Source organism: Pollicipes pollicipes, unplaced genomic scaffold, assembly GCF_011947565.3.
Source record: "Pollicipes pollicipes isolate AB1234 unplaced genomic scaffold, Ppol_2.1 Scaffold_4740;HRSCAF=5597_pilon_pilon_pilon, whole genome shotgun sequence".
NCBI classification, from domain to species: domain Eukaryota; kingdom Metazoa; phylum Arthropoda; class Thecostraca; order Pollicipedomorpha; family Pollicipedidae; genus Pollicipes; species Pollicipes pollicipes.
In genome coordinates, this window is record NW_023596545.1 from 20,541,062 (window position 1) to 20,562,929 (window position 21,868).

Consider the following 21,868-nt stretch of genomic DNA (forward strand, 5'->3'; position numbering starts at 1 on the left):
CCAAAGTGCTGCAAGAGAAAAAGTATTGCTGTTTTGTTGAGTATTGCTGCTTTTGAGAGGATATGGGATGTTTCTCAATGACGCGTTGACGCGGGGCGTTGCTCACGGTGGTGTATTTCTTGCAGATCATCATAGCGTGGCAGCGAGGAGATCGAGCTTCCCGTCCCCACTTCAGGCTGTGGCCGTGCGGCTTTATCTCAATCACTGTCACATCACTGCTTGCTATACCTTTCACCAGGTATCACTGCTCGCTTTACCTTCCACCAGGTATCGCTTTACCTCCCACCAGGTATCAGGTTACCTTCCACCAGGTATTGATTTTCCGCTGGTACACATGACATATTTGCTTCCGAACTCCCTCCATCGCTTCTTCTTCTAGGCGATTTTAATGCACATCACACTGCATGGGAGTGTGACATCGTGAATGATCGTGGGAGTCTGTGTGAGAATTTCATTCAAGGTGCTTCCCTATCTATTTCAAACAAAGGAACTCGTACACGTTTTACAATGCCATCCGGTCGGACGTCGACTTAAGGCTCTCCAGTTCCCAGCTCGTCCAGCACCTCGAGTGGAGTGTCGGATATGACCCCATTCGAAACGACTACTTTCCTCTACGGATTCGGCTTAAGAGAGGTGGAACATTGGGCGTTAGGCCGCAACACTGAAATTCTAAAAAGGGGAACTGGTGCGAACTCGAGACTTGGCTTGAAGAATTGCAAGGGTTGAATGTAACTGGCCCTGAGAGGACGCCACCCTTGATTGAGGATTTTACTCACAACATTTTTTAGACAACACAACAACTCAACACATTTTTACATTTTAGAGTCTGGTGGCGGTGTGGTGGTGATTTGGTGTCTAAGGGCGCGTCGGCATCGGGGCCATTTTGCGCCCTCTCGATGACGGTTATCTACATTTGCGACAACGCGATAAGTGTGTTGTCAACTAATAACGGGCAGTATCACTGGCACACGTACACAGATGGGTGAGTGAAAGTGATGCCAAAGACAAAGTGTGTTAAAAATGCGAGTGTTTATATATGTATATATATATATATATATATATATATATAGAGAGAGAGAGAGAGAGAGAGAAGAGAGAGGAGAGAAGAGGAGAGAGAGAGATATAGCCGGAAGAGAGAGAAGAGGCGCGAGGATATATGAGAGAGAGGAGAGAGATATAGACAGAGAGAGAGAGAGAGAAGAGAGAAGATAGAGAGGGAGAAGAGAAGAGAGAGAGAGAGAGAGATAGAGAGAGAGGAAGAGAGAGAGAGGACGAGAGAGGAGAGAGCGAGCGAGATGAGAGCGAGATGAGAGGAGGAGGAGAGTAGAGAGAGACGAGACGAGAGAGAGAGACGAGAGAGAGATGAGGAGACGAGAGAGAGATATATATATATATATAATATATATATATATATATATATATATATATATATATATATATATATATATATAAGTTCACCACATGGGCCTCGACCGAGTAACCGATGAAAGGGCGCTGGAGGAAAAAACCGTTGCTTTTCCGTCTCAAGGTGCTGGCATGAGACGAGGACATTTTCTACAGACAATCGGTCCCCGCATCTATCACACCGTGGCACATCCTTACGCGGCAAGTAAAGCGAGTGTGTTGCATATGTATGACCCAACTGAAGCCTACAAAGGGTGACTTCCTGGAAACGGCTTCGGCGATGGGAGGATTCCCAATCACCCATTTTGGGGATTGATTTCCCTGAAAGCGTGGAGATGTTGGTCGAACATGTGCTGCGACGTATTGCGGACGTATTTGGAAATGACTGACTTCAGATCTCGAGCAGGTACATACATTGGTATTGGTTTTCTCTCATACGCCGCAGCTTTTGGTGCGGCGTCTGCTTTCTCATTTCCCATTTTCCCTATGAGGCTGGGGATCCACATAAATGTGATACGGCAGGAAGCGTTGTCCAGCCTTTCCAGTTCCTCCCAAATTGAGCGTGTAAAAAATCAGTGGACACGCGACATCGCCGTCAGGTGTAATGATAAAAGTGCACTAAGTTAGTCAGTCAAAATGACTACATCCCTCTCAGGACGGCAAGCAATGTCCTGAGGCGCCGTTAAAATAGCAAACAGTTCTGAGGAAAAAACTGGCAAGTGATGAGAGAGACCTACGGTATGGTCACCGCAAACAAATGCGATACCCGCTCCTGTTGAGCCCTTCCACCCATCAGTAAATATTTGTAATGAGTTCACGTATTGTGAGATCCGTTCCAACGACTAGCTGAGGAACTCTCGTGGTGAAGTGCCATTTTTATGATGCTGACAAAGTTCCGAATCATACTTCAGACTCAGACGTCTCCACGGAGCTGGGTCCCAAAGAGTGTGCGGGGCAATGTCATCCAGCGTAATATCCGCCTCACCCAGCCAGTCACGGACGCGCAGACACATCGGCCGCGCTGACGTGGGCCGCCCCTTACAGGAAGAACGGATAAAGGTCTGAGAGATGATGAACTCAAAGGTTGAGTGATTCGGAAATAATGAAACCTTTGTAGCGCAATTCAAAGTAAGTCGTTGTCTCCAAGAGGCAAAGGCGGTTCATTCGCTTCCACCAGCAAGTTTCTTCTTCGGGTTGTACGAAGCGCCCCAGTGGCTATACGAACACATGTATGGTGGAGTGTGTCCAAAACCTGCTTCGAAGATGTAGGAGCACTATCGTAGGCAGGGATAGTGCTCCTATCGTCCGTCGAATTAAAGCTCGTAATCGATGACCGATCGAATCAAAGCTCTATACAAGTTCAACAGGGTGCATCTATCGGCTCCAAAGGTCATGCGACACATTACTTTCATGAGGTTCATGCGCTTTAGACACTTAGACACTTAGACACTGAGTCGCAACTCCGGGCCTCTACAGCCTCTAATCCGTGAGCAGAAGTGCATGCACTTAGTCTTGGTGATCAAAAATTTGAGACCATTCTTTAGGCTCCACTCAGTTAGTCGAATGAGGCATAACTGAAGCTGCCTCTTTGCAGACGTTGATGTGCACGCTACACACCAGATGGCAAAGTGGTCAGCAAACAGTGACCGACTGATGATAGGTGGCAGACAGTCGGCGATATCATTGATCATCAGCGTAAACAGGGTTACGCTAAGGACGCTCCCTTCGGGAACACCGTTCTCCTGTTCGTACCGATCAGATAGCATGCCACCCACTCGGACGCGGGAAAATCGACGACGTAAAGAGTTTTCAATGAAGAGTGCCATGTGACCTCGGAGGCCGCATTTGTGTACTTTGCTTAGAATGCCATGGCGCCAGGCTGTATTGTAAGCCCCCTCAATGTCAAATAAGATGGCTATCGTGTGACGTTGTCGTTTAAAAGAATGTCGTATAGCTGTGCCTAAAACCGTTAAGTGGTCAGTAGTGCATCTGCTTTTCCGAAAACCGCATTGCACTTTGGAAAGACAGCCGTGAGTTGCGAGATACCATATGAGACGATCATTTACCATCCTTTCTAGCACTTTGCATAGGGCTGATGTCAGCGAAATTGGGCGGTAGTGCAGTGAGTCGGAACCATCCTTTCCGGGCTTCTGTATCGGGACTATAATGGCCTCCTGCCACGACTCCGGGCAGTCATCATGCAACGATATGTAGTTGAAAAGTTCAAGTAAAGCATGGAGGGACTTCTTTTTTACGTGATTTAACATGTCATTGTGGACTATATCCAGTCCAGGGGACACACTCTTAGCTGTCTTGAGAGCAGTGCAGAGCTCCATGACAGTGAATGGTTGGTCATAAATATCTGAGTCAGTAATTCTAAAATCGATTGCCATCTGCTCACTTTGTTCCTTGCAACGAATAAAGTGTGGGTCATCTGTTTCATGTCGGCACCGTTCTACAAATGCGAGACCCATTCTGTTGGAAACTTTCTGGATGTTTAATATCGTGATTCTCGCCACTTTCAACACCGGAAGTGCAGTAGAAACGCTCCTACCGGAAATGCGGCTAACTTGCTGTCACGCTGCACTCAGCGGGGTGTGACGATTGAAACCATTTATATATTCTCTCCATGGTGCACGCTTTGCCTGGCGTACTGTGCGTTTCGACAATGCTCTGGCCTTTTTTAAAGCGATGGGGCTGCTGCTCGTTGTAGAACGCTTACAAACCTTGAACTCCCGCTTCCACTTTAGAATTGCCGCCCTGCAGTAATTCCACCTCCAGGGGACAGGGATCCTGCGCAGCTCGGGTGATGTCAAGGCAGTGCAAGACCTTGCAGGGTCGACAATTGTGGATGTCACTTGTTGCGTAAAAGATGTTGCAATTTCGCCCTTGTTCGGCTGCATTCTTATATGACACTCGTCGGTAAACTTTGGTAAATAGCACGTCGAAAGTTCCAGCAGGAAGACCTCCCGCCTGGGTGTCCAGCATTCATCCCAAGCCATGTTGGGAAATGGTCGCTCCCACACGTAATGTTCTCCGACCGGTCCAAGAAAACCGACAGAGAAGGGACGAGGAGCAGAAAGAAAGATATATCACTTAAGTGGTACTGGACGGCAGAGATATATGGGTATGCCGACTGGTGTTAAGAACACAAAGATTATTTGAATTCAGCAAACGTTCGAGATGTCGGCCTCGGCGGCTTGTGTGACTGTAGGCGTGTGGTCGTCTTGAGCATGCGCTGGATCTCGCGTTCATCTGTTAAATGCACTTATATGCCCCCATCCGTATACAAAAAGACATCCTTGGGTGTTCCGATCATGGAAAATGCTTGTTGGCGGTAAAATGGGTTCAGTCGGAGTGGTTCTTCTTTTCCTTGGTCATCTACCTTGGCGGATCTTAATACCAGAAGCTGAGGCAGTGGCACAGGACGACGGTCGGGGTTTGGGGGGTTGGTTGATGATAAAATGTCCATGAGTATGTGTTTATATTCGGCGCGCTGGTTCCCCGCCCACCATGGAGTCCAACACGGGGACGGTCCTCTTCTAAGAGAGGAGCCGCCAGGGCTACCAGCACGCTACACGCAGACCAGTGTGCCAAAAGAGTTTCTGCGAGAGACGCCGGGCACGAGTCTGCGGGCGCCAGTGCCTCGGTTTGCAGGGGCTAACCAGGCACCCTGGTAACAAACCGAGGTGCGGCCCCTGAAGAGCGTCAGGAGGCAGACACTGCACCCGGCAGCTCCCCCCTCAACACCCGTCAAATGGCCTGCTTGCCTCCAAGCCAGTGTCACGAAAACACGTCGCCTGACAAGCCGATTTCCTCGTGTGGAGACTTCACGAGGCATCCGCAGGATCACCAATTCGGGCCAAAGCCACGTGCTGGTAAGCTGCCCCGACTGATCCGTAGGGCAACTCCATCAGTGACCAGGATCCCTTCATCGCTACCTGCCGACCCAACGGGGTATGGCGAGACCCAGGTAAGACCGGAAAGCTGGGGCCGAGAGAGACTCAGATCAGATCTGAAAGCTGGTGGCGTACCTCCCGTAAGGGTTCTGAACGAGTCAGAGCTCTTGCGGGAGGCACGTTTCGTCTGGCCCCTCCCCTTCGGCCGGAAGGGGCGCTTTACCAGCCTTCCCAACCGCCCGCAGGATCATTGGGGCACACAATCCCCCCCCCCCCCCCCACCGCGAAAAGGTGGTGCCTCATGAGGGACTTGCCAATAGTTGTATCCCACGCACTTCTGGCGCTCTCCGACGTATCCCTGTTCGGTGGCAGACGGAGGAATATCCGAGCACCATCCGGGCGCGTAAACCGGTGAGTTTCGAGCTTTGGGCGCCAGAAGTAGTGTGAAAAACCTTATAGCCTTTAAGAAGGCGAGACCCTTTGCTTGGTGCGCGGTAGAGGGGTGAAAAACCTGCTCACGTGACTACCAGGGTGGGAGACAGAAAATATAGAGGATCAAACTGCCCAGGAGCCACCCGTACAAACTGTAACTGTTTTCTTGCTAGGTTAGTTTTCCATTTTTCAACGTTAAAACAATTTCGCTGTGGTGCTACGGACGACAACAATGACATCAAACACGACGACGTTGAATTTAGTATTGGTTTCCCCATCAGTAAGAAGACAGCCACTAGTGGCCAGAAGGTGTCATCCGGCGAGACAGAGTTAAATTCTATAAGGGTCTGTCTTGCGCAGGTTTCCGGGCGATTTTAACCTTTACCGCCTGGCTCCCTGAGCAGTCCTTTTTTCAGCGTCATTCGGAGCGTTACATATCTGACGCTATATGTGGCGCGTGTTGATGCTTAGCGTGCTTAGTCGGGTGCCGGTGGCGTAGTGGTTCCGCTGCGCGTCTGGGAAACCAGAGGTACGGGGTTCGATTCCCCGCGGTGCCCGCCCTACCTGCCAGGGTGAGAGGCAGGCGACGCCATATAGCCTCAGCAGCTGAGTGTGTCGTAAAGCCCCACTGACAGCCAGACAGCGTGCTTGGTCGGCGTTGCGATCTGCTGTGTCGGTAACGTTCATTACATGCATACTGGTTAGGCGTAGTTTTGGGTGTTTTAACAAATATATATATCGCACTTTTCGATTGGGCTGGGACATTTGCGCTTGTCTCTTAATAGCCTTGGATCTTCTGCGTTGAAGCTTTGCCTGTATGTTCACTTGGCAGGCATGGGTAAACATCCATCACGTATGAAAGTGCGCTGTGGGCACGTGAACTGTGGTTTTAATGGGGAAGGAAGAAACTTGAAAAGGCACATGAACACTAAGCACAAAGGGCTGCCAATTGTCCTTAAGAATTCAAGTTTTGGTGCAGGTGGAATGTGGGAATCTTGGCTCCAAGGTAAGAGTTTGAATTGAATATGTGAGTATGAGTGGCTATTCTGCACAGTAGCTAATGTTTAATAATATTTACCCCAGGTAGATAGGCATGACCAAATATGCCCACACACCTATCAAACACAGTGGATGAAATAGTCCAGAATCACTGATTTGGTGGCAGAGGATGCAGTGTAACAAATCATGACTTCCTGGTTTGTATGGGCAGTTAAGTGCATAGTCATCTTCAGCTTGGTGTGGTTACCACCATTGATTAAAATTAGACTGCATCGTATAAAACAAGGAAGTGTGGAAGAGCCAGATTCACCCCCAAAAATAAGAAGAAATAGTTTTTTTAATGAATCATGCTCATCAGCTGAGATGTCACTTCATGTGTAGTCAGTGGTATTTCATTGTTTTCACAGTGATGTTAGCATGTCTACTTACAGGTACTTTGCCAATAATAGCCTCTGCTTATTTAAATGTTTTGCTTGAAAGGTTTGTCAAGGGTTGTAAAGTAGATTGGCTTTGATTTTCCACAGGAATGAACAGTGGCACAGATGGCAGAGAATAAGGCGTCAACACTTTTGAGATGCCAAGTAGGTCATCCAGTCTAGCTGTGCTATCAGTTTCTGCAGACAAGATTGGAGGTGAGTTTGTCATATATGCTGTTTGTGGTGGTTGGGTATTGATGGTAAATGACTTGGGTTTCTGTTTTATTCAGTGTGAAATGTTATTAAAATGGCAAAACTTTCAGATGAATTTCAAGATAGATATGAAATGGTGGTTTAAGGTTTCCTGGCAAGCTGTGCATTGTTTAACAAATATTGCAGTTGCAGTACTGTTACATTACACATGCAGCTGATTGATGACAGTGTTCCTAAGGACTCATTTTTGTCATGAATCATCTTCATTCAAATTTATCAGATACTGCCCTCAGTTACAGTTACCACCAGCTTCCCCATTGTTTGCCAGATAAGTATTTGATCATCCTTTAACAACTGCTTGGGTATTGATATTGAGTGGGGAAGTGACAACATCCATTAAAAATCAGGCTGTTTTGTGATATACACCACCACTTTCATTAAGCAATCTTTGGATTTCATGGTATGATATGTGCCCAACCTGTATTTTCATATGACATTGGTGCTGTGTCCAAGGTGTGTAATGTCTTATAATATTTTTTTTATCAAGTTATTGTCTTGCCATTTGCCAGGAATTGCAAGCTGCACAGTGAGTAGAGCCCACGATGATGCCACTTCTGAACCAGCATCTCTGCATCCCTGTTCTGATTACCCATGAAACTCCAGTCAGAAAACTGCAGGTACTAAGATGAGCTGCATTGGTTGGATTTGTGACACCTGAAATGCAGCATGTCCTGACTGTTGATCTTAAAATGGCCCCTGCATAGATATGGATTTGATGGTGTGATGACAAAGTCAATTTTGGGTTGTCAGTCATGTAACAATACTGTACTCTGTTGCCAAAATATTTTTGCCTCATCATGGGAATTCATGCTCAGAATATTTCACATCCATTTTGGTCTCAGTAAAAGTATGTCTACCACTGTCCATTTAACACTTTTGTTTTATTTATCATGCAGTGCTTAGATATTGATATTGAATGGGGATGCCAATTTTCATTGACAGTTTGGGTGTTTCCAAGAAACCAGGGCATTGTTGTGGGGTAATTCTGGTGCTCCTGATATTTTGTCATTAACCTGCCTCTTCCACAGTTTTCCACAGTTTCCACAGTTCCACAGTTCCATACTACTGGGCGTATAATTGTTAAGGTGGTGTTTAGTTTTAACCTGTATCCTTGTTCAAGCCTGCAGCTTATTGGGCCGACAAACGCACCCGAAAAAGACAATCACCAAGCAGCCAAATTTCTGCACGAAATTCATACACCACCTGTGACTTCTGAACCTGGCTCGAAACGATTTATCCCTTTGCGATTCGATCTCCCTCGGACTCAAGCAAACTGCAATCCACAGGTCCGTCCTATCGTGGCGTCTTGTGCCGCCCTGGTCCGCAACTTGAAGGCAAGGAGAGAGGGAGCTGGCGCGGGTGGTGGAAGAAAAGGAACAGCAAACAGGGTGCTCCTGCACAACATGCTCTATGTCCGGTCGGTTGGTGACCTAAAGGGTTTCCGAACCTAACAAAATCATTCGACACCCAGGTGAGCACAGTCTCCGAAGCCATCGGACATCTGGTGTCCAGCAAGCTGATCCCGCCATCGGCTGCGGCGCCGAGCTGCAGCGTTCGCGAAGCAATCAGCATCCTGCGTAGTGAGGAACGCACTAGCTCCAACCAAGCTCTCTTGAGAGCTTTGTGGAAGCGTGGTCGCTCGATCGAATCTTTCGTCAGTCTAGTCGTCCGCGCGTGGCTGCTCAGCCATGTCGAAAGTGTGGTTGAGTCCATGGGCACCGTCCTCAAAGAGGTTTTCTTCATGCATCGGTGGCTGAGGCATGACAATGCCACGAAGGAGCTCACGATTCGATGGAATGGTCCTGAGCTTGATGGTGCCGAACATCCCATAAGAGCTGTTCAGAAGTGTCACCAATTTGACTTCGTGAGGCGGTCTGTCAACGTGAAGCACCTGCTCACGGGAACGGTGATCGCCCGGCATAGAGCATACCTGTCATATCGCTCCTGCCTTTTCAAATAGTTGAAGAGGAAAGGAGTGTTGACATCGTGAGTCAGCCCTTGGATAAAATTTTGCATGCGCGGTTAACGTTCTGGAGCTCACGGCGAGTGCTGAAGTACTGTAGACAGGGTTTCGTTGTGTGCTGAACTGTACGCGGCGTATTTGGCATTTTGTACTGACACCATGTCGGCGCGATTTTGTCCATATCCAAGGTGAATTCAGCGTAAATACAAAAAATCGTCGCCAACTACGTGGTGTTGAAAGCGTTCTGGCAAAACATGTATCTGGCCAAGGATATAGTAAGTAAAACTACGATGCTGTTGCGATCCGACCGAAGCTCCCTTGAAAAGTTGACCAATACGATTATGCATTCACCGGCTTCAAAAAGCCGAGGAGACAAAATCTGGCATCGCAATCCGGTCGGAGAGTGTCTACAGTTTTTTTACCCCTGCCCGGTAAGGGAGGCGAAACGTGCTTCCTGGCACGCTTACGTAAGCACGCTGAACGGGCTCACGCCGACGTCGCAGGTTTGGCCTCGGGTCAAGTGTATATCGGGGCAGTTTTCATCCATAGTTCTTCCGGTGCTGTATGTGAACGGGCAAGCTATTACGCGCCGGTTGGATGTTGCGAACGATATTGTTTGGGAGTTGGCTCACCGCAGCGTGGGTGGCAACATAAACCCACAGTTTGTGCGGCATCGAACGTGATATGAGCAATCCGCAGTGGGCTTTTCGACGAGTCAATTACGCTCCTATAATGACTTACTCACCCTGGTCGAGCTGGAATCGGTGATTGCCAAGCTTCGCGGCGTGCCAGAAGGTCCAGATACTGTGCTCAGCGACATCCTCAAGATTTTTCCGTCTTGCGTGCTCGTGCACTTTTAGTAGTATTTAATTCCCTTCGGACCAGAGGTGAATTCCCAAGTTCTTGGCAAGAAACTACGGTCGTTGCTCTTTTAAAACCAGATAAAAGTGGTTTAAATCCATCCCATTATAGACCCATTTTCTCACTTCATTGCTCTCTAAGCTGATGGAAAAGATGGTTAATGCCGATTGAACTTGGTTTTTCGAACATTACAGGGTTTTTGCAAACGCACGTTTTTGTTTTAGAAACAATCGCAGCACGGTGGACAGTCTTTTAGATTTCGACACTGCGGTTCGTATGAGATTTAAAGCAAACCGACACATAGGCGGTTTTCTTTGACATGTAGGGCGCCTATGACACCCCATGACGTCAGTGTATTCTTTTCGAGCTATATAGGTATACGTGGCAATAGGGGCACTTTTCGTTAAAGCGTTTTATTTGACCGTTGTTTCCGCATCCGTGTTGGGAACGTGCACTCTGAGAGGCACCGTCAAGTTCACTGTGTGCCCCAAGGCGGCGTCCTCAGCATAGCTTTGTCTGCTGTTATGATAAACGACATCGGGTTTGGGCTTTCGCAGTCTATGAGTCGTGTCCTTTTTATCGCTGATGCAGTGAATACTAATAGTGTGAATACTAAAAGCGAATAGTAATTTTACTCCAAACAGTGAATGTTTGGAGTAGCTCAGCAAGGGCATCATCGATGGAATGAACCTCCAGTTGACTGTGGACTGTGTCAAGACGTGAAGTATAATAAACGGCTTCAGGTTTTCGAGTAACAAGACTGTAGCCATGCATTTCTGTCGTAGCTGGCAATGCAGTGATCTGCATCCGTTTGTATGGGTAACGCCTCCCAAATAAGCCTGTGGCCAGATACCTTGGGGTATATTTTGACCGCCGACTAACGTGTAAGACACATCTTAAAACTCTACGCGACCGCTGTTTTTAATCCTTGCACGTACTAAAATGCGTTTCGCGCACAATGCATGGAGGAGATCGAAGCACGCTTCTGCTGTTGCATCGCTTAATCGTACACCCGAAGTTGGACCGGGGTCCAAGGTCTAGTATAAAATATGGCAGCAACGGTGCACATTTCACGACTAGCCATAGGGTTCCCATGTTAAAATGACCTTCAGGCCCGCGGCTTTCTACATCTTGAACATATATATATACATAAAAAGTGCATAGAGATGAAGCTTGAACAATTCTCTTCCGATTTCCAACATCAAAAGTGTGCGCCGTGGCGCTCATTTTCGAGCTATTAGGCAAAGCGTAGACCCATGCACGCGCCACGATGTCCAGGCGTGGGATGGAATCCCGCTGCCGCCAACTCTTTTCAGCAGAATTGAGATGGAACACGGAGTGAATACGGCCATTGGCTGGCGATATAACTATTGCGTGCAACAATAGTATGATTATATATATATATATATATATGTAAATAAATAAATAAAGTATGCATATATATGCATAGTATGTATAGCCAGAAGGTGCATCTACTGTGCTGTGAAATGTGCTGCGAGCTATTACAAGAAATACACGAGATCTTTTTTATGTCTATCAAATATACCTGACAGGTGTTATGCAGCCGTCGGGCTACATGCAACAGCCTATGGCTGGGGCGTATAGCATTATTGTGCCTGACGCATGGAACCTATCGCGGCGGTAGCGGTCTAAAGCTGGCCGTCCAGCGCGCCCAGAGGTAGGACCAGGCAATGTGCTAGGTCCTTAAGTTGTAATGCCGCCTGCCACTGCTGTGCAGGGCCGGCAATGCCGCCTCAGGACCAGCGCGGCAACGATAGCAAAGTAACATTGCAAGCACCGCTGAATGGGAAGCCGTTGTGCTTAAAAGCGGGATGGTAAGCATTATAATGATAAGTGCCATAATCGCGAGCTATACTGCACAAAGGCCTCAATATGACACAATTTATAACACTTTTTTGATTGATGTTGAAGAGCTGAAACACTTGACAGACCTATAGCCTAAGTAACCATGCTCCCTAAAACCATTTGCACGAAGGGTTTTTGGCATAAGGTAAATACAAACATTTTTTCACAGGCTTCACTGAATAACTGAACCTAAAAAAGCTTGCTTTCACATTACAAAGCCTGCAAAATAAGTATTTGGAACTTCAAAATGACATAATTTTTTCTATTCCTCACCAAGACTTGTAATTTATAACTTTAACTTTCATCCATTGATCTCAGAGTAGGAAAGGTACACGTAAGCAGCTAAAGTGAAATGGGCAGCTTAGACAGATTTAGAAGGTGCATCAGTATCTGAAACATATGCAGCCTTGGCCCGAGGCAATGCAAACTATCAATGGATCTTAGATTGCTCCAAACCGTGCCCCAGTTGCGCACATTTCTATATAAATGCAACATGTTGTATTGATATAATATTTATGTGCCACCTTGTACTCAACATTTGCTTATTTTGTTACGAGGAAATTGTGCTGACATAAATTATGTAATGATGTGTAACAGATACAGTGCTAGGGATAGGGTTACAACTAGCATTCAGAATATTACAATATTTGACACAAAACATCAGTTTCTGTAAATGTCAAATCTGAAAATTTCTCTTGCATCAACAGACATTCTATAATGTTGAAATTAATTTGATAGCCCTGTATCCTATGTGATCTAATTATTTCAGTATGAAACTTAGCATAAATCATAGATGATTTATCTTGCTGACTACGTGTACATTTCAGGTGCAACACAAACCATTGCACCCAGTAAATACGTTAATTACAACATTTGCTGCTTACATTGGATGCATTTACCAAGCACAGGTTATTGTTCAATGTCAGGTTTATACTGCATGCAGTTGCATGAAGCAATTGCATTTTGTAATGGTGGCCCCCTCCATCAATGTTGAAATGCACTAGCAAATGTTGGCTTGCCCTTCTCATATTGTTGCTAGAATATTACAAGACAAACTAAGGTAAAAGTGACTATCACATCATGACCACCCCCTTTGGGCATTATTTGATGACATTGGCTGGACTTTTGAAGGAAAGACACAAAACTACAACTTTAAACAGTCTTAAATGAAAATGAGGTGTCCAGACACAGTGAGAAACATACATTAGGTGGAGGTGAGGTAGGGTCGCCCTCAGCACAGCCCACCAATATGCCACGCACAGATTCTTCTGATCTGGAAAAACATAGCTTATAATTTCACATAAGTTGAATTATGCTGGAAAACTCAGCCAACTTTGACATCGGATGACCTTTTCTAAACAGTGCAGGCAGGTAACCCCTTTGGTGAAATGTCACGAGGTATGTGCACAACATTGCATCATGCCAAACATTTCCATTACATTATAGTGCCTTTCATGTCTCAATAAACGCATCTAATGCGATCACACAGCTGTGCTGAACTGACATAATTACTGGTTTGCCCAGGGGTGTCGATTTCTTGAAAACTTTGGGGGGGCCCAACCCAATGGTCGATTCAGCCGCCAGGCATAGGCAAAAACAAATGCCCGATTCATAGGTTGGCCTCCACTCATCCCCCCCCCCCAAAAAAAAAACTAATCGCATTCCGGTCACTTAGTTTTCGTTTTGATCCTTTCCGTTTTATAGAGAAAATTTCAGTTCTTATGAACTAAAGGCAGAAATGCTAGCGAGTTGGACGCACGCCACATTTGACAAAACCTGCCATTTTTCGAAAAAAAAACAGGTTTTTACCTCCAAATCGCGTTGTGGAAGGTCATTACCACCATACCACTTCTCCCAGTCTCCCAAAGCAGCCAATGGACAGAGTGGGATCACAGAGCTCCTAATTACAATCACAAAAGTCCTTCGATTTTGGGTGTGTATTTTCAGTCTTGAGCAACACGTTTCAGTCCCCATAAAAGAAAATGGAGCCTCTCTTCCTGCCTTCAGGGAAGGATATCCATCGCGCTCTCGCAAACTTAAAAAGCAGCCTCGCTTGACCTGTCGTAAGCGTTGGTGCAGCACTGTAGAGGCAACGGCGGCGGCGGCTCAACAGTGGCATATAGCTACGAAGGTGACAGCACAACACTGGGCAGTCGTAGCGGCGACGGCATACCACTGGACGACAGCGGCGGGTGCTAGGCGCTGGACAGCGGCGGTAGGTGCAAGCACTTTATGACCTACCAGCGGCCGAAAGTGTTGCACCGCTGACTTGACGCTGAGGCGAACTGCTTCAGTTCGGCCTGTAGATCCAGGGCGTCCACCATGTCTGGGTATGTGGCTAGCACTGCGGCGTGATTTAGCCGTTCTTGGCCTAGGGTAGAGCGCAGCCATCCCTCAGCCGACGAAGAAGACTGAACGCCCGCTCTGCCGCGCACGATGTTGCTGGGGCGGTCAAGACCAAACGCAGCAATGAGGTAGCGGCTGGCAGCACCTGCCGCAGGCCCTCATCGCTCAGTAGGGCCACCACGTCGTCGAGGGAGGTCAGTGGTGCCTTTCTCTGGCTTGACGCCACATCCACCAACATCTGGCAGTGGAGGCGGAGTCGCTCCAGGTCCAGGTTGTAGAAGGTGGCGGTTGCCACCAGCGCGTCCTCTTTCGCCGTAAGGAGCGCTTTTTCGGCCGTGGCTAAAGTGGGCTCATCTGAGTCGAACCGACCGCTGATGGAGCCGGCCAACCAGTCGACGGCTTCGCAGTACACCTGGCGGTAGCGGCCTTTGGGACAGGCATGCTGGTGCGGCTCGGAGCCCCCGTCCAGTCGCCGAGGTGGTCGAAACGGGCGTCGCAGCCTGGGACACCCCACTCCCAGGCGCTCCGCGTCGGACGTCAGCTCCGCCCAAAGGCGTTCGAAGCGGTCACGCTGGGACAGGACGACATCCCTGACAGCACGTGCAACCCCCAGGTTGGCAGACACCGACTGCGACTGTCCCTGCATTGTGCGCATGGCGGGTGTGGTCACCTGGAGCAGGAGCAGAGCAACGCGCAGGCCAAAGAAAAACTCAAAGTCTCTGAGGGTTTTGCCAAAGCCGCTAGCAGTGGCTGACACTTCCGGACGCACCTTAGCATCGTCCGCGAGCTTATCAAGGCTGGTCACCAGGGGCCCGTACTGCTTGACCACGGAGGTCAGGCACGCCTCGCTGCAGGTCCATCGGGTGGGGCACAGCGGACGCAAGGACATCTGGGCTCCAGCGTGCTCTAGCGCAACCATCCTCTTCGGCGAGTCGCGGTAAAAAGATGCCAGTCGACCGACCTCCTGGATGGCGTCCCGGACCTCTCGCACGCCGTTCAGTGCCTCCTGGCAGACCAGGTTCAGGCGGTGGGCCGTGCAGTGGACGAACACTGCGCGCGGCTCTACCGCCTTCACTCTGGCCTGCACGCCTCGGAAAGCGCCGGCCATGTTGGCAGCGCCGTCGTAGCACTGACCACGAATTCGGTCCATCGGGAGCTGAAGACGAGTGAGGGCATCCTGGATGAGACCAAACAGTGCTGCGGCCGTGGTGGAGTCAGCCTGATACAATCCAATGGACGTCTCCCTGACGGTCAGCGCCTCTGTGACAAAGCGCAGGCAGATGACCATGTGCTCGCGCCCTGCCACGTCTGCCGTCTCGTCCACCACGACGGCGAAGGATTCTGCCACACCCACTTCGTCCACCACCCTCCTGATCACGGCATGAGCCAGCTGCCGCTGCACCTCCGCCAGTGCCTCTGGGCTGGTGAAGTGCATCCGGCTCTCCTTGCGCCGGGCGAGCCACCGCTTCGGTACGGGATCGTGCTGCGCCATGGTCGTCAAAGACCGAATTAAATTTCCGGCCTCCTCGTCCCTGCGGCGGAGGGCCAAGCCCTGCTTTGAGCAGTAAATGACAGCGTCAAAGATCTGCCGCAGAGCGTGCCGCGCCTCCTCCTGCTCCCTCGCCTTGCCGACGCCGGCGAGCGCTGCCACGCTACTTGGTCCGCTGGCGGTGACCAGGCTTTGTATAGCCAGTTGGTGGCAGGCGCTGGCTTCGTGGGCTCGAAAGCGTTCCAGCGCCCGCCTCTACGCACAAAATCCTCGAGCCGTGAGGGCGGCGTCACGCTTTGCAGCGCTCCACAGAAGCCCCTGACTGTCTGCTGCGACGCTCTTTCGGCGAAGGACGCCCTCCAAAAGTGTGCTGTGCTCCAGCCAGGGGTAGCGGCGCCGCCACTCGGGTTGGAGGGTGCGCCGGTGTCGGGACAGTCCTGTGGCATCGGCAGACGTCTCGGCGCGGTCAACGGAGGAATCAGGTGACTCGGCTCGGTCGGTGGCAGGATCAGATGGATCTTTGGAAGGATACGATGCTCCGATTAAAACCAGAGATGCACTGTACAGCTGATTCCAGATGGTTCAGCTTTCCACAAAACTGTGTAGGCCTGTGGAGTCTGATGTCGCACAGAAAACGGGCTTTCTGACGTTTTCACATGTCGACAGACTTACCTTCCTATTTTTTTTATTATTCAGGCATGAGTGTCTTTTGATAAAACACGGTGTCAGTCACAAAACAGCGACGAACGACGCGGCGAAATCTTTCGAGCCAATTAATTCGAGCAGCACGAGACGCAACCCGAGTGTCTGATTCATACTCAATAAAATCTGATGGACTTGCCTCGAGCGACTGCTAGTGCTCCTAAGATCCAGCCGGCAGACATTTACAACCTGGGAAGCTGCTTAGCATAAAGCCGTCGAAATCATCCGGAGAAGATGGCGCGAGTGTGACAATGTGACAAAGCATTCTTATCAGGCTCCGGTCTGGCCCTTCTTAACAAGGCAAATTATAGGCTGACCACTGGATTTGTCCGAGCTGCGTAACAGCGCGCCCTTATCATATCCACGCCAGTGAGAAAGGCAGCCAACAGCAGCCCTACCGATGCGCGCACCATCTCCATTTTACTTAACATGAATATTGTTGAGCGACACGTAGACAAAGCTGATCCCCACCTTGGAGACACACTAACCATTGACTTCTACGCAAGATGGATCTCAAAAACATCGCTCCACCGAGACAGTCTTCAGCGCCATCTCTGATCTCGTCATCCATGCCAAGGGCAATGGTGATATTTTGACTTTACTTTTCTGGGGTCTTTGAAAATGTCTAGATGCCGCGCATCGCCAAGGCTTTTCGCTTACAACCTAATGAGTGTATATCTTGATACCAAGTGGTTCTCTGACTATTTGGCGGGTGAAGCCACTGGTGCCAGCATGCTGTGAAGAGGCTTCCAACATTTTGCCTCCACCGAAAGATAAAAAATTAAGATATTTCAAGGGGAAGCCTCGACTGTATACTAAACATGCTGTTTGCGAACGACGGAGTACCAGCGCGCCCGACGGCGTCACGACTGCTTGCTTTTTTGTTACATGTAACAAACCGGATTTGACACATATCATCCATCATTGGGACTGCTCTAAACCCTTAGACCAATAGTTTAAGCCTCTGGACCGTGCTTTTTCCACAAGACGGAGGCCAACACCATAAAAACTATAATGTATATACTTGCCACGCCAGCAATGTTGAGAAGATTTCCTGCTATCATGAAAACCTGTGTGGATTGTAGTGAAAGATACCAAGATGGTAGAAAATGAAAAATCCAAAGGAGTCGCCACCTCAAACACGAGCCACTCTTTATCTGGCCAGTTTAATATGCCTACCGGCAGGTGGCATGCAGCTTACCCTTCACTATCCGTATCCTACCAAGAACATCACTGGTGAGGAATGATGAACTCCATGGCAGGGAGTGTGATTAGAGCCACATGACACACTCAGCTACTGAGACTTTATGGCATCGCCTGGCTCTCCCCTTCACAGAATGGGCCGGGGGCACAGGGAATCAAACCCTGTTCCGTTGGTTTCCCTGAAACATAACAATACTTCTGCACAAATGATGCACTATGGCACGAGATACATACTTTAAAAACGACACTATCAGCTACACTTACTGGAAGTAGATGGATCTCCACATTGGTCAGGATCCGGAGGCAGTAGGACTGTAAAGATGTTGGGTGCATGGCAATGGCCAGAGCCAAGGGCACCTTCCAGAAAATAGCAATGGATACCTTTACCCCATAATGCACCAGTCATTGTCCAAACATGCCATAAATCTCTTGAACTTGAACCTCTTGAACCGATTATCATAGGAAAGCACAGGGAGCACATCATAGGCATAAGACAAAGATATGGGGAACATGAAGTCAAGAGGTAATTTCATTCATCGACATTGGGGTTTATGCCCACAATGACTATAGACACGCCAAATGCACATATGATTGATTGCAAAAACAGAACAGCCTTGATCTGAAGTCAAGAATGGTCATCACCTGTCATGATAGTCCAGAGCATGTCAGCTTCTCACAAAGTTCCAACATGTGCATAATACAAAATTAAGCTACTCAGAAAAAGGAACAATAGAGAAGTAATGAGGGCTACACACAGTAGTGACAGATCTCTGAGGACACAAGGCATTCTAGAACCTGGCATTACTGCAGGAAAGCAAAGTTTCAACACCAAGATGAGTTGAAATGTTTTCTCTAAAATTTGCATTTGTCCATTTTAGGTGCCAGGAATGCGTGGCAAATTCAGTAATTTGTTTCTCACTGTTGCCCAAGCCTGAAGCAGCCACAGCAACAATGACCTGCAGTGAGCATGCTACAGTGATGTGAGAAATAAAGGCTGTAGGCTTTAACTATATAGGGATATGTGCTTCTTTGGCAATCTTACTTACCATTTGTCAAAGAACAAGCTGATGCTGGACTGTTTTGACTTCTTCATCCTTTCACTCCCATTGACAATCTCTGAGATATGTATTAAAATAAAATTACATGCATCAAGAATGCTCTGAAATGACTGCAACATTAAGCACCATTGGACATGACAAACATGTTTTCTTTAACTATAAAGTTAAACTAGTAGAAAATTGACTGTACTTATCTACACTTGTATGCACATGGCAAAGAGGCCCAGGCAATAGTTTATCCATTCATGATATTTTGGTACAAAAGGTGAGGGCACATCGGGCTATGGCTTAGACGGAAACCACCATTTGCCCACATGATCTTATATATCCCTGCTCCTCTTCCCCCTTCCCAGTTCGACGACGTTTTGTGTGTGTAAATATGCAGCATATGTGGTTGTGAGTATTTCTTTTACAACTAAGCATGAGGCTCATGAATTATGCTTAACTCCAAGCTAGCCCACTTATCCAGTTGGACTGGCTGACCCCTCCTACCAACACATGCCACGATCCGCCTGGGCCAAGGCTATCGTCTGGGCCCCCCGGCGCGGTGAAACACCCGCGCCTCTTTCCGCGGCTCATGGTTGGCATCCTTTTTCCTGCGTTGGTAAAGAATATTATGCCTTACACACCAGGGGCTGTGTCATGATTTAAGGTAATTTTGGGACTTTGCAGTTTAAAGCCGTTTTTCTGTACATTTTTGCATCTTATAGAGATTTTGTCGCTAGAAAGGCTAATAAAGTGCTTTCCGTCCTTGCCAATCATGGATATCGAGAGCAAATACAAATATTGCAGTGTATTTTCCGAATTAACCGTGACAATTCATGACGCATCAGTGTCAGACACGTCAGACGGACGCACCGCCCGTAGCATGCGGCATGGCATGTGGTAGTCAAGGTTCTTCTGCTCTGTTTTGGTTTTGCCCGTTGCGTTGTGACCGATTTTGGCCTTGGTCACGGACGTTTGATGTTTTTGAAAGCAAAGGAACAGTGGTAGATGGTCCTTCACGTGTTTTGCACGCTGAGCATTCCGCTCTTGAGCGGTGTACTGGGATGCGTCAACAAAAACAGGCATGTTTATGGCTGCCCGCGTTTACACTTATCGGATTAAGAAGCAGGAGTAGCTGGTAAGCGGTGAAAAATATCAAAAGTAATGGAGGACAGAGCACTGATTGATGCAATCCTTACCGAAGCTTGCAGCAGCTGGAGTCATCAGTGATGTGGTCATGTGTCAAAATAAAGGCTGTATGTGGCATAACGCTGAAATATTTGGGCCTGAGTGGAGCTGGCAGAATACTTAGTGGTAGCCAGGAGAGCCAGGCAAGGCTGATCGTCTGTTTTCTGAGTTTTTTTTAGCAATTTGTCATTGGTACCAAAGACTTTGGCAAGAAAGAAATAACCATATCTGGTCATTACCCTGACACCATGTGAGAAGGAATTAATTGCATTGGTTGTGGACTGAGATGGAGATAGTTTTGTTTTGTTTTGGTGTGTTTGCATGTGTGTGTGTGTGTGTGTGTGTGTGTGTGTGTGTGTGTGTGTGTGTGTGGTGTGTGTGGTGTGTGTGTGTGTGTTGTGTGGTGTGTGTGTGTGTGTGGTGGTGTGTGTGTGTGTGTGTGTGTGTGTGTGTGTGTGTGTGTGTGTGTGTGTGTGTGTGTGTGTGTGTGTGTGTGTGTGTGTGTGGTGTGTGTGTGTGTGTGTGTGTGGTGTGTGTGTGTGTGTGTGTGTGTGTGTGTGTGTGTGTGTGTGTGTGTGTGTGGTGTGTGTGTGTGTGTGTGTGTGTGTGTGTGTGTGTGTGTGGTGTGTGTGTGTGTGTGTGTGTGTGTGTGTGTGTGTGTGTGTGTGTGTGTGTGTGTGTGTGTGTGTGTGTGTGTGTGTGTGTGTGTGTGTGTGTGTGTGTGTGTGTGTGTGTGTGTGTGTGTGTGTGTGTGTGTGTGTGTGTGTGTGTGTGTGTGTGTGTGTGTGTGTGTGTGTGGTGTGTGTGTGTGTGTGTGTGTGTGGTGTGTGTGTGTGTGTGTGTGTGTGTGTGTGTGTGTGTAATCTGACCTCAATGAGACTATGGTTGCCAATACTCAAACCAGAGTTGCTTTGGGAATGGTTATAATGCTAGCATGGTTTATTTGAATGAAATTGTAGTTTGTTCATTGTATAATCCCAATAGAGACATGCACAGGTTAAAGTTGGGGTTGCATTACAGCTTATTTGCTGTGTATTTATTTAAAATGCCAGAAAAATAATTGGGGGCCCAACCCAACATTGGGGGGGGGGGCAACTTCAATATTGGGGGGCCAAGGCCCTCACAAAAGAATGCAAATTGACGCCCCTGGGTTGGCCCATTTCATGGGTGGTAACGCCACTGTGGACAAAGGATATCGATGCTTATGTGGAATATTCAAATGCCAATCAGACAACAATTTCAATATTCATGTATTAAAAAATAACAAGACCCTTAGCTCCAACATAAATATACCTGAGCAGGCCTTGGCCAATCACTTTGCATGCAGTATTCCACAAGCGTTCAACAGCCGGTAGCCCAGGCCACAACATTCATAACTGGCAAGTTGTGCAGTAACTGAATCATTACATTATCAGTCTTGCTGCAGAATGTTTAAATGAGTCATTATATGTCAACTGAGACATGATGTGACTTGGCAAAGAACAACATACATCTGATTAGCCCAGAGGCACCTGAAATTACTTGAACACAATCTGATCCTCCAATCACCATCCCCAATACCGCGCCCAGGGGGTGTCATCCGCATCATTTAGCATTATCAAAAAGTGGCAACATCGAGCTTGCGTGAGAATAGAGGTAGTTTGGAAGCAAAGCCTACATGACGTCATGTATACCATATTTGATGACGTCAGTGGCACGGAAGCCTCTCAGTTAGCCAGCTGACTGCTACACAACCCATTAGTTTGAATGGTGAGTATGTTTTGGGGGCGTGCGGCTGGCGCTTC

General features: G+C 48.1%; 1 protein-coding gene and 1 long non-coding RNA gene across 3 annotated transcripts; one reads left to right on the forward strand and one right to left on the reverse strand.

Moving 5' to 3' along the window:
- Positions 1-6,298: 6,298 nt before the first annotated feature.
- On the forward strand, positions 6,299-9,609 carry LOC119099483 (uncharacterized). 2 transcript variants are annotated; one of them, XR_005094380.1, is made up of 4 exons: positions 6,299-6,741; positions 7,259-7,366; positions 7,933-8,040; positions 8,710-9,609. It is a non-coding gene; the product is annotated as an uncharacterized LOC119099483 (long non-coding RNA). The 2 variants fall into 2 exon arrangements; XR_005094379.1 differs by having other exon boundaries at positions 7,933-9,609.
- Positions 9,610-14,484: 4,875 nt separating this feature from the next.
- LOC119098039 (zinc finger MYM-type protein 1-like) lies at positions 14,485-15,951 on the reverse strand. Its single transcript, XM_037220969.1, has one exon. The coding sequence runs from the start codon at positions 15,949-15,951 to the stop codon at positions 14,485-14,487; it is 1,467 nt and encodes a 488-aa protein (XP_037076864.1).
- Between the last annotated feature and the right edge of the window lie 5,917 nt (positions 15,952-21,868).